The 12,999-nt window shown below is 38.5% G+C and overlaps 1 protein-coding gene across 1 annotated transcript; it reads left to right on the top strand.

Annotated features, from left to right (window-relative positions):
- Window positions 1-1,440: 1,440 nt before the first annotated feature.
- LOC107775992 (protein BOBBER 1) lies at window positions 1,441-10,888 on the top strand. The gene is made up of 6 exons (XM_016595799.2): window positions 1,441-1,915; window positions 8,609-8,781; window positions 8,904-8,952; window positions 9,159-9,325; window positions 10,417-10,500; window positions 10,594-10,888. The coding sequence occupies exons 1-6, from the start codon at window positions 1,528-1,530 to the stop codon at window positions 10,630-10,632; spliced, it is 900 nt and encodes a 299-aa protein (XP_016451285.1). The 5' UTR covers window positions 1,441-1,527; the 3' UTR covers window positions 10,633-10,888.
- The last annotated feature ends 2,111 nt before the right edge of the window (window positions 10,889-12,999 follow it).

Raw genomic sequence — 12,999 nt, 5'->3', positions numbered from 1 at the left:
CTTAAATATTTTGAAAAATAATTTTTTTATGAACCCATTTTTCTCTAATTTGAGGAGAATAATTTTCCTACAAAGAAGAGGGAAGATATTTTTCAAAACTTACTCTCAACCTACCCTACCCCTATACTTTACCCCCCCCCCCCCAATATATACCCTCGCTACCCAACCCCCAGACCATACCCTGACCACCCCCCAATCCACCCTCACTATGGCACCCCTACCACACACTTCTCTCCTCAAACCCCTTCTCCCGCCCTCAGCCTACCAACTTCCCCCCCTCCCCCACCATTCCCCTGCTCACCTTTAGACTTCGTGACCCCAAAACACAAACACAAAGGTCTAGGGAGGGGGGGGGGTATCTGAAGTTCAGGATCGAGGTACAAAATCTAGGGTCGAATCCGAGATTTAGGGTTAGGGTACTAGGTCAAGGGTCGAAATTCAGAATTAGAAGTCAAAGTCCGAGGTCGGGAGTCGAGCCTAAAGTCAAGGGTCGAGGGTCGTGGGCTTGGACCTCGGTCCCCAATCCTAAACCTTACCCTGACCCCTGGCCCCGGCCCCGAATCCAGACCTTAATCCTACCTTGGACCCGATCACGAACCGTCAAACCCCGTTCACGATCCCAACCCCAAACCCCCACCCTAAACCTTTACCTGAACCCCAAACTTGAATCCCGACCTTGACCCTAACCCAACTTGAACCCCCAACCTCGTCCCAATCCAGATTTCGACCCTGGGCCCGAAATCGCACAGCCCGACTACTTTCCCCGCCCTTATCCATTCTGTTTCCCATAGTGTTTGAGTATATTATATATTTTTCAAAAAATATTTTATACTAACCAAATACAAAAGAAAAGTAAAAATATAACTTATTTTGGAGAAAATTATTTTCCGTGGAAAATATTTTCTTTCATTACCAAACACGCCCCTTGAGCTTGTAATTGAAGAGGCCACTTCCAAGGTGATTAATGTAAATTTCTAGAAAGTGAAATCGCTTTTCCATTTACCTCAATAATTATAAATTCTAAGTGATCTTTTAAAATCTAGACTAATAGCCTGTTTGGCCAAGCTGTAAAAATCAGTTTATTTTGAGAAGTGTTTTTTCTCAAAAGTACTTTTGGTGGAAAACTGTTTATGTTTGGCTAATTAATTTGAAAAGCACTTCTAAGCAACAATTATTATTTGGCCAAACTTTTAAAAAATGCTTCTAAATGTATTTTTCTCAAAAATACTTTTTTTGGGAAAAAATTATTTTTTTCTACTTCTCCAAAATTACTTTTGCTTCTCCTCAAATGCATTTTTTTGTTTTTTTCAAAAACTTACCAAACACGTCACTCTTTGGGCAAAAGCATTTAAAAAAAAGGTGCATCTAGAAGCTGGGCCCGGCAGGCTGTAACGTCTTCTGGAATTCTCCACGGGGTCTTACATTTGACATAAAACTCTCTACACTAAGTTTTACTCTTCAGTCTTCATTCATATATTACTCTCCTCAAACCAATAGCAAAACCCTAATCCCCATCTTGATCAATCCATGGCGATAATCTCCGATTACGAGGAGCAAGATAACAAACCATCATCGGCGGCGTCAACGCCGACAAAGCCCTTTAAGGCCGTGCTTGATCCTGCTAACCCTCTAGGGTTTCTCGAAACGGCGTTTGAGTTCGTGGGCCGAGAATCGGATCTGTTCAAGAGTGATTCGCTGATTAATGATGTCAATGCTGTTGTTCGTATGGTGAAAGATAAGTTGGAAGCCGAGGAGCGCAAGAAGAAACAGAACGCAGAAACATCAAACACAAAGGCGGCGGCCGAAAAGAAGGTTAAAGAGGAGGTTCCAGCTGTTGCTACAAAGAAGGAGGCTAAAGAGGAAAAAGTTAAGGAAGTTAAGGAAGAAAATGAGGATGACAAGAAGGGCCCTCGAGGTAAATTGCTTGATCTGTAAAATTAGTTAATATATGATACATTGGCATGGGCTCTGTTTATTCGAAAAGAACAAATAATTGGGTAGTAAAGGAAAGGGGCAGAAATTGAGCAGAATGGATATGGAGGATTTACATAACGACCTATTCTTTGGGAATGATTGTTGATATGCTACTACATTGGCTGACTAAGTCTGTTCAAATTTGGATTTTGCGATTAAAAGTTTTGGACTTTTGAATAATTGGGCTCTTGAAAGTTGAACGTGATTGTTGCTGTACTGAATGTATTGTTCCTGATATATAGTACTTTTGGATAGTAATGTGATGCATTTTCGCTATAGTTAACTGAAGTTGATACTGGATTTCTTTAAGTTTTACAGACTTAAATCTTGTATTAGGAAAAAGAAAAAAAATGTAAGCTTGTCTTATATGAAGTATAATATTACGAATACTACAACTGGGTTATACTTAGTGTTCGTATAAACTTGAAACCCAAGAACATACTCCCTCTGTCCTATTTATATGGTGGTACTTGCCTAGGCATGTCGTTAGAGATGTTAAAGTTGTATGTTGGTAAGGTAATTTAACTTATATATTTTATTAGTGATAGTGATCAAATGTTAGAATTTGAGTAGTTTGAAGAATTTGGTTTCTTGCAGATTGTGGAAGTTTTAAGAAATAGAAGGGTATTAACTTCTTAGGTGTTGGTTTACAGCTATATACATAGTGTAGTCTTGTCCCACATTGGAATAGGAGTAGTATGTCCTTGTATAGTATAGCTATAAATAAGGAGCTCTTGTATTGTATTGAACATCCAATATCAATAACATATTTTCTCCTATGCTTTCTCACATGGGATCAACACAATTGTGAGAGATTTATCGCTGTGCATAAATTCCAGCGATTCCGGGAAGAGAAATCAGTCACCGAAAGTCTTTTTCCGGCGACTTTTTTAAGGATGTTTTGCGTCTGCTTTGTCTCCATCAGTTTTGTGTAAAATCCAACACTACCACAAGAGTCGTCACTGTCCAGCGACCAAACCCCAGTGAAAATCTCCGGCATTAGCCTCCTCTCGCACCTCCACGCGCCACCAGAAGCTCACGCACGTGAGCTCGCGCTCCGGCGCGTACGACCACTTCCGGCCATTTTTTGAAGAACTTCCTTCAGAACAGTTGGGTCGCCTGGTGATTCCGATCCTACCCCTACTGTTTTCATTTCATTCCGACCACGTTGAGTTTTTTCCGGCAGCTACATTAAGATTCCGAAAGCTACATTAAGATTCCGGCAGCTACAATATTTCCTTATTCTGTTTCTGTGTTTCCTTACTCTGTTTCAGTGGATTACAGTTGATTCTTTCTCTTATTTGGTAATAATTTGCAACCATGTCTTTGGGATTTGTTGTTTTTGGGTCTAAAAACATGGGTTCTGGAAGCTCTAGTGTTATGATTACCTCGGAACCTTTAATGGGAAGTTCAAACTACTTAGCTTGGGCTTCATCTGTCGAGTTGTGGTGTAAAGGTCAAGGTGTTCAAGATCATCTAATCAAACAGTCTAGCGAAGGAGATGAAAAGGCGATAGCACTTTGGGCAAAGATCGATGCTCAATTATGTAGCATCTTGTGGCGTTCTATTGATTCCAAGTTGATGCCTTTGTTTCGTCCATTCCAGACATGTTATTTTGTTTGGGCAAAGGCTCGTACCTTATACATTAATGACATATCTCGCTTCTATGATGTGATATTACGGATGACAAACTTAAAGAAGCAGGAATTAGATATGTCTACTTACTTGGGTCAAGTACATGCAGTCATGGAGGAATTTGAGGAGAAGGTGCCAGTTTCTGCTAGTGTGGAAAAACAACAAGAGCAGCGACAGAAGATGTTTCTAGTTCTTACCCTCGCTGGACTTCCTAATGATCTTGATTCAGTACGAGATCAGATTTTGGCTAGTCCGACTGTCCCTACAGTTGATGAATTATTCTCTCGATTACTCCGCCTTGCTGCAGCACCAAGTCACCTAGTGATCTCATCACAAATACTTGATTCCTCTGTTCTCGCATTTCAGACAGTGGATGTTCGAGCGTCTCAAACTATGGAGAAGAGACAAGGAGGAGGTCGTTTTGGGAGATCTAGACCCAAGTGTTCTTATTGTCACAAACTTGGACACACTCGTGAAATGTGCTATTCCTTACATGGTCGTTCACCCAAAAATGCTTACGTTGCTCAGACCGAGACTACAAGTAACCAGGGTTTTTGTGTATCTAAAGAAGAATATAATGAGCTCCTTCAGTATTGAGCAAGTAAGCAGACATCTCCACTAGTAGCTTCAGTTGCCCAGACTGATACTTCTGTTGCTTGTAATTCTTTTGCTTGTGTTTCCCAGTCTAGTACTCTTGGACCATGGGTCATTGACTCAGGCGCTTCTGATCACATCTCTGGTAATAAATCACTTTTGTCGAATATTGTATATTCACAGTCTCTTCCCACTGTTACTTTAGCCAATGGATGTCAAACTAAGGCAAAGGGAGTTGGACAAGCTAACCCTTTGTCTTCTCTCACCCTAAATTCTGTTCTTTATGTCCCCGGTTGTCCTTTTAGTCTTGCATCTGTTAGTCGTTTGACTCGTGCCCTCCATTGTAGTATATATTTTACTGACGATTCTTTTATTATGCAGGACCGCAATATGGGACGGACAATTGGTACATGACGTGAATCAGAAGGCCTTTACTACCTTAACTTACTCCGTCCTTCCACAACATGTCTAGTTACAGATCCTCCAGACCTAATCCATAGACGTTTAGGACATCCGAGTTTATCCAAACGTTAGAAGATGGTGCCTAATTTATCCAGTTTGTCTACATTAGATTGTGAGTCGTGTCAGCTTGGGAAACATACCCGAGCCTCCTTTCCGCATAGTGTTGAGAGTCATGTAGAGACTGTTTTCTCCTTAGTTCATTCTGATATATGGGGTCCTAGTAGAGTCAGTTCAACCTTGGGATTTCGTTATTTTGTTAGTTTTATTGATGATTACTCAAGATGTACTTGGCTTTTCTTAATGAAAGATCGTTCTGAGTTATTCTCTATATTCCAGAGTTTTGTGCTGAAATCAAAAATCAATTTGGTATTTCTATTCGCATTTTTCGCAGTGATAATGCCTTAGAATATTTATCTTCTCAGTTTCAACAGTTTATGATTTTTCAAGGAATTATTCATCAGACATCTTGTCCTTATACCCCTTAGCAAAATGGGGTTACAGAAAGAAAGAATAGGCACCTTATTGAGACTGCTCGCACACTTTTAAAGTTCTAATTGAATCTCGTGTTCCGTTGCGCTTTTGGGGCGATGCAGTTCTTACAACTTGTTATTTGATTAATCAGATGCCTTCATCTCCCATTAATGATCAGATTCCGCGTTCAGTATTGTTTCCCCAGTCAGCCTTATACTCTCTTCCACCTCGTGTTTTTGGGAGCACGTGTTTTGTTCATAACTTAGCTCCTCGTGCTCTCAAATGTGTCTTCCTTGGTTACTCTTGTGTTTAGAAGGGATATCGTTGTTATTCACCTGATCTTCGTAGGTACCTTATGTCAGCTGACGTCACATTTTTTGAGTCTAAACCTTTCTTTACTTCTGTTGACCACCATGATATATCTGAGGTCTTACCTATGCCGACCTTTGAGGAGTTTACTATAGCTCCTCCCTCACCTTCGACTACAGAGGTTTCACCCATATCAACCGTTGAGGAGTCTAGTGTTGTTCCTCCTAGTTCCCAAGCCACAGGAACACCACTCTTGAATTATCATCGTCGTCCGCGCCCTACATCAGGCCCAACTGGTTCTCGTCCTGCACCTGACCTTGCTCTTACTGCGGACCCTGCTCCTAGTACACCGATTGCACTTCGGAAAGATATACAGACCACGCTTAACTCTAATCCTCATTATGTCGGTTTGAGTTATCATATGTCATCTCCCCATTATGCTTTTATATTTTCTTTGTCCTCGGTTTCCATCCCTAAGCCTACAGGTGAAGCGTTGTCTCATCCAGTATGGCGACAGGCTATGAGTGACGAGATGCCTGCTATACATACTAGTGGTACTTGGGAGCTTGTTCCTCTTCCCTCAGGTAAATCTATTGTTGGTTGTCGTTGGGTTTATGCAGTCAAAGTTGGTCCCGATGGCCATATTGACCGACTTAAGGCCCGTCTTGTTGCCAAAGGATATACTCAGATATTTGGGCTCGATTACAGTGATACCTTCTCTTCCGTGGCTAAAGTGGCTTCAGTCCGCCTTTTTCTATCCATGGCTGCGGTTCGCCATTGGCCCCTCTATCAGCTAGACATTAGGAATGCCTTTCTTCACGGTGATCTTGAGGATGAGGTTTATATGGAGCAACCACTTGGTTTTGTTGCTCAGGGGGAGTCTTGCGGCCTTGTATGTTGCTTGCGTCGGTCACTTTATGGTCTAAAGTAGTCTCCTCGAACCTGGTTTGGTAAGTTCAGCACGGTTATCCAGGAGTTTGGCATGACTCGTAGTGAAGCTGATCACTCTGTATTTTATCGACACTCTGCTTCAAGTCTATGTATTTATTTGGTAGTCTATATTGATGATATTGCTATTACTGGCAATGATAAAGATGGTATTACCAATCTGAAGCAGCTTCTCTTCCATCACTTCCAAACTAAGGATCTAGGCAGATTGAAGTACTTTCTAGGTATTGAGGTTGCCCAGTCTAGCTCAGGTATTGTTATTTCTCAAAGAAAATATGATTTAGACATTCTTGAGGAGACAAGGATGATAGGTTGCAGACCTGTTGACACTCCGATAGATCCGAATTCTAAACTTTTGTCAGGACATGGGGAGCCGCTTAGTGATCCTGCAAGCTATAGGCGGCTGGTTGGTAAATTAAATTATCTCACAATAACTAGACCCGACATTTCTTATCCTGTGAGTGTTGTAGGTCAGTTTATGAATTCTCCCCGTGATAGTCATTGGGATGCAGTTGTCCGCATTATTCGGTATATAAAATCGGCTCCAGGCAAAGAGTTACTGTTTGAGGATCGAGGTCATGAGTAGATCGTTGGATACTCAGATGCTGATTGGGCAGGATCACCTAGAATCACCTTCTGATAGATGTTCTGCGTCTGGATATTGTGTTTTAGTAGGAGGCAATTTGGTGTCCTGGAAGAGCAAGAAACAGAATGTAGTTGATCGGTCTAGTGCAGAAGCACAATATCGAGCAATGGCTATGGCAACATGTGAGCTAGTCTGGACCAAACAATTGCTCAAGGAGTTGAAATTTGATGAAATCAGTCGGATGAAACTTGTGTGCGATAATCAAGCTGCCCTTCATATTTCATCAAATTCGGTGTTCCATGAGAGAACTAAACACATTGAGATTGATTCTCACTTCGTCAGAGAAAAGATACTTTCAGGAGAGATTGCTACAAAGTTTGTGAGGTCGAATGATCAACTTGCAGATATTTTCACCCAAGTCCCTCACTGGTCCTCGTATTGGTTATATATGTAACAAGCTCGGTACATATGATTTGTATGCACCGACTTGAGGGGGAGTGATAGTTTACAGCTATGTACATAGTGTAGTCTTGTCCCATATTGGAATATGAGTAGTATGTCCTTGTATAGTATAGCTATAAATAAGGACCTCTTGTATTGCAGTGAACATCCAATATCAATAACATATTTTCTCCCGTGCTTTCTCACATCAGGAACATCTCAAAATTGAAGAGTGTTATATTAGTTGGACGAAGAAGGATTTCACTACCCGGTTGAGCTGGTTTATGTTTTATCTATGATTAACTTTTATTGTTATTTTTAATGTTAAATTATTTGTCAAAATAAAATATCATGTATGAACAGCTAGTTAGATAGCCATTCTGGAATTTATTTAAACAACTGTTGGCGATTAAAAGTTTGTTTTGGATTATGTGGTCATGGACTATTTTCAGTTTGCAATGGATAAAGTTTGTCTATTCAAAAAACTTTATGCATCTTAGGTGGTAGCTTATAGCCTTGGAGCAACGGTAAAGTTGCCTCCGCATGACCTATAGGTCACGGGTTCGAGCCGTGGAAGCAGCCACTGATGCTTACATTAGGGTAGGCTGCCTACGCCACACCTCTTGGGGTGCAACCCTTCCCCGGATCCTGCGTGAATACGGGATGCTTTGTCTACTCTTTAAGTGGTAGCTTAACTCATCAGACGTAAAGTTGTCTTGCTTGCTGCTTCTTGCTAAATTATATGAGGAATTTACTATTTTGCTTGATATTTTGCAAATTTGCTGAAAGAACAACAACAACAACTTAGTGTAATCCCACAAGTGGGGTCGGTCTGGGAGGGTAGCTGAAGTAAGCTTTTTTTAAACTGTTTTTTTGATCATATCGTGGTTCTGACATTATCTCTTTTTATTTGTTATCCTCTTTTAGCTTATATGGGTTGTCAAAAATGGTAACTACTTTCAGTTTAGCCTTGTATACCTTTTCATGAACTAATGGTGTAGATCTTGATGGCCCTTTGACTTCACTTGCATGCTATAGTATTGTTTGTCATCTCATTACAGCAAACTTCAACTGCATGTAAAGTGTTGGTATTGTTTGCTGCATTTTATATCGGGCTATATGTAGTGTTTGCTATTGCTACAAGATTTCTTGTTTTGTATTACCATTACTTCTCAATGCACTCTGCAGCTCCCAACAAAGGTAACGGCCTTGATCTTGAGAACTATTCATGGAATCAATCACTCCAGGAAGTCAATGTTAATATTCCTGTACCCCCTGGAACAAAATCAAGGTTTATTGTTTGTGATATATCAAAGAACCGTCTTAAAGTTGGACTAAAGGGTCAGCCTCCAATAATTGATGTAAGTGTATTCATCGGTTTGGTAGTGTTCATATTGTTTGCTGTATTTTCCTCTCAAATTGCATCGTCAAAATTTGCCCTTGCTATATATATATATTAACTTCCATTCCCTTGGGCGTGCAGGGAGAACTTTATCGACCTGTGAAAGTTGATGATTGTTTCTGGAGCTTAGGTAAGTTGCTCATTTGTTTTACTTGCTAGATGGGTTTCTTGGTATGTTATTATAGTTTCCTTCAATCTTTGTCTCATGATACAGTTGGGCTGATATCCCGGTTTTCCTTTTCCCAAACTATGTGGTTGTGCTTAAAGAGCTCCAAAGTAGACCTTAGTGGAGTCTTGTTGGATAACAAAAATAATACTCACTCAACATATTTGCAGAGGACCAGAAATCAATTTCTGTACTCCTAACCAAGAAGGATCAGATGGACTGGTGGAAGTGTTGTGTAAAAGGTGAGCCTGAAATCGATACACAGAAAGCAGAACCTGAAAGTAGCAAGCTCGCAGATTTGGACCCCGAGACGCGATCAACTGTGGAAAAGATGATGGTAGGATTTTATTTGTCATCTACATTTTATAATCCATAGAGATCAATATGTTTTCATGCTCACTTTGGATCTTGCTCTTTGTTGACATAATTGCTTGCGTGATTTTTTACCTGATTCTCATGGTAGGGTTTGGCATGCTTTGTGCATATCATGTACATTATGATTTATGGGCTGTTCATTATCCTAAGTCCAATAACAGATCCTTAGTACTGTTTCTGATGAGGCCCTCTTGTGAGTGGAGTAGTGCATTTGACATTAAAAACATACTGTTCAAATTTGAAGTGTGGAATTATGTGCTTGTCTATAAAACATACTCTTTGAAGTGGTTGTAAGACGCTATGATGTCATTTTTCGTTTGAACCAGTTTTGGCATACCTATATTTTTAAAGCTCGCAATTTTGGGCGCCCTTCTTATAATCCAAAGTAATGCCTTCTATTATATCAAGTTGTAAAACTTTTGTTTGAAGTTTGATTCTAAACATTGTTGCCCTACACTTGCACCTCACAAATTAAGGGTACAAAAAACTTGATCAAGTGTTTCTACATAAATTTTGAAGTTTTTTGTGTAAGCACTATTTGAGAAGTACTCTAGAAATTAATACACTTCGCGTAGGCCATAGCGTCCCCACCTGTGGTATTCCACTGGGTTTTATGTTGTTGTTGCGTAGGCCATAGCTTCATGAGTTTGTAAAATTTTCTGTGCCAAATTGATAGCTTGGATTAGTAAAAAGGGTTATTTCAGATTCTGATATCTTTATAGTTTATCCCGGTTAAGATTCATTAATTTTTGTTCTTTCTTGCTTGGAGATATGGGGTATCCTGTGATCCCTGAAGCCTATGTTGGTAACTAACAAACTGACTCACACTTGGTAATTGGTATGGGGTTATGAGATAGAAGGTTACGTGTTTTATCTTTGTATGGACCATCTATTTGAAATGTTAATTGTCTTGCCTCCTCCAACTTTAGTTGCTTCTTCATGATATCCCGTTGGTTGTAATTTATTCCTTGTGGTATTGTGTGTGATTTTCGTTACTTCTATTTGCTTGATTTTTGTTACTTCTATTTGCTTGATGGGAAATGCTTTTTGCAGTTTGATCAGCGACAGAAATCAATGGGTCTTCCAACAAGTGATGAGACACAGAAACAAGAAATTCTCAAGAAATTTATGGCAGAGGTAAAAAGTTGATTTCATGTATTATTTGTTGTCTCCTTCATCCAGTTCTCCTTATCAGCTAGCTTGACTCATGTTGTTCTTGATGTGCTGCAGCATCCAGAAATGGACTTCTCTAACGCGAAGATATCCTGATATGCTGGTAATTTGCTTGGCAGAGGTTTTGCTTCTTGGATCATATTACTCTGTGGAAAAGGCTAAATCATCTTTTTTGGGTTTTAGTACGATTTTTGTGACTTTGGAAATTTTTGTGCATTTGAGCTTCTTATGTCGATAAGTATCTTTTTGGGAGACTCGTGGGATACTGATCTATACTTGGTTGTAACAGATTACTAGTACATTGGGTACTGGATCGCATCATATTCAATCAAAGCTTCTCTCTGTTAGTTTAGTCTTCTTCTGTTGTTCTTGTATTCAAGTTTTCTGCTTTGCTCTTGGAGTTTTGGTTTATTGGTTTTTAGCCTGTAGCTTAAGAATAAATTTCCTTACTTGTCCAGTCTATCTATTTAGGAATATAATTATGGTTTACTTTTTAAGAAGGGATATGGCACCTCCCTTAACCGTAGCATTTTTTGGGATCTGTTTTGTTTTGGTTGATACTGGGTATTCATTTCTTTTTCTTTTTCTCCTTTTTTTCTTTTCGTGCAACTCTTGTTGTTTTAAAGGTGAACTAATATCACGTAACTGATTTCATCTGTTGAGAAAATTAGTATAACCACTTATCTTCTATTCATAATTATTTGATATGTTACATGATCGAATATGTGTAGTTCTTTCTTCTAATTGATCGCTGTAACGAAATTGTTTTTTTCAAAAGATGCCAGGAAAAGCCCATCACACTTTCTAATGTAATGATGCCTTATTCATTACTGAAATTGTTGGTTCATTTCTGTTATTTTGCTCGCTTATTTTTTGTAGATCCAATACTAACGGTATGCATATACAGTGAAAAAGTTTTTGAGTCTAGAGTTAAAAGGGTGTTGCAGAATGCCGATGCCTTACAATGGATTGTTGACTTTTGACTACTTTTTTCATAAAAAGGAAATTTTTAGTTAAAGAAACATAAGCTGATAAACTGAAAATAGAGTGATAAAGAAAAAAAAGATTACTCTTATTACTATTTCTCCAGATTTTGCCCCAAAAAATTACATATCGATCTTGGCCAGTTTGAGGTTAGTCGTCTATAAGCATACTTTCGACCTGTCTGACATTTTAGCAAAATGATCTTCCTGTCCCGTAATTACATCTTTCGAATATGCAGCTAAAAATAAATGATTGAGAAGAAAAAAATTCTACTTCAACTAAACTAATTAGTTTCAATTGAAATTGGGTTTTGCCATTATGTATGATTGTTACTATTTACTATTCTATTTGTCTTATTTCGTATACATATGAAGTACGAACAATACTTTCACATGAGTTCAAGAGAAAGATGTTATAAGTTGGAACAACTAGTTTATTTTTTTCTCTCGAATCAACGACAGTTACGAATTATTTGAGTATGATAAATATGTATGTTCAAGTAATTGGTATATGTGAATGGAATAGAAATGTTACGTGACATTCAAAACAATGTAAATTCTAGAAGGCAGTAGAAAAATATTATCAAACAATTTTTCTTATCAATCCTGTTTGTTCTGGTAAGATTCGTCTTTAAACGAAGCTGTCCAACTTATTAGACCTCAAGTTGTGGTACAGCAACCACATAACAACACGTGTCCTATGAATTATGAAGTGATAATGTGATCATTTTCATGTCTTCCTCCACAAAAAGGTGACGGACATCGACAATTTTGGAGTTGATATAATAGTCAATTTTATCATCATCGTTTATTTTCCTGGCCCCAACAGTACAGATACCTTCTCAACTCCAAGCCTGATCATATTCTGATACCATAATAATGGCTCTCATTTTTTTCCATTTTATTAACATATCTAAAATGTGAGCAATGCAACAACTCAAGAAAACACTCTAATTGTCTAGAGGTCTAAATTCAAATTGTTGTATCATGAGCTTTAATTTATTATCGAGAAAGACTTATCTTGATAATTAATTTTGAGGGTTGTTCATCTTGTAATATCAGATCTTACTTTATCATATCTTGTAACTAAACATGTACTAAGTTAGCTGGTTGAAACAAACGAAATAGACTGAACAAGGCAGGCTGCTTTTTCTACAATATTGCAAATTAATAATCTATATCGTTGCACGAACATGTATGTTTACCCGAAAAACGAATAGCGTTGAATTTATACGTAGTTCCAAGGATACGTTATATAACTTGGTTCAAATTGGAAAAATAAGTAAAGATATATCGAAATTAACTGTAAGAAGAATGAATACAAACCCAAATTGAATAGAGAGTGATTGATAAGAGAACAAGATGAATTAATATCAAAGCTCAAAAAGGATAATATTTGCTAGATGCTATGTAAATCTCAGTAAATCTGAATGTGAATGAATCAATGTGTGTATGTACAGATGATAACCATTATAGATTA

This window comes from Nicotiana tabacum, unplaced genomic scaffold, assembly GCF_000715075.1.
Source record: "Nicotiana tabacum cultivar K326 unplaced genomic scaffold, ASM71507v2 Un00002, whole genome shotgun sequence".
Lineage (NCBI taxonomy): Eukaryota > Viridiplantae > Streptophyta > Magnoliopsida > Solanales > Solanaceae > Nicotiana > Nicotiana tabacum.
This window is presented reverse-complemented; position numbering and strand designations above follow the sequence as displayed.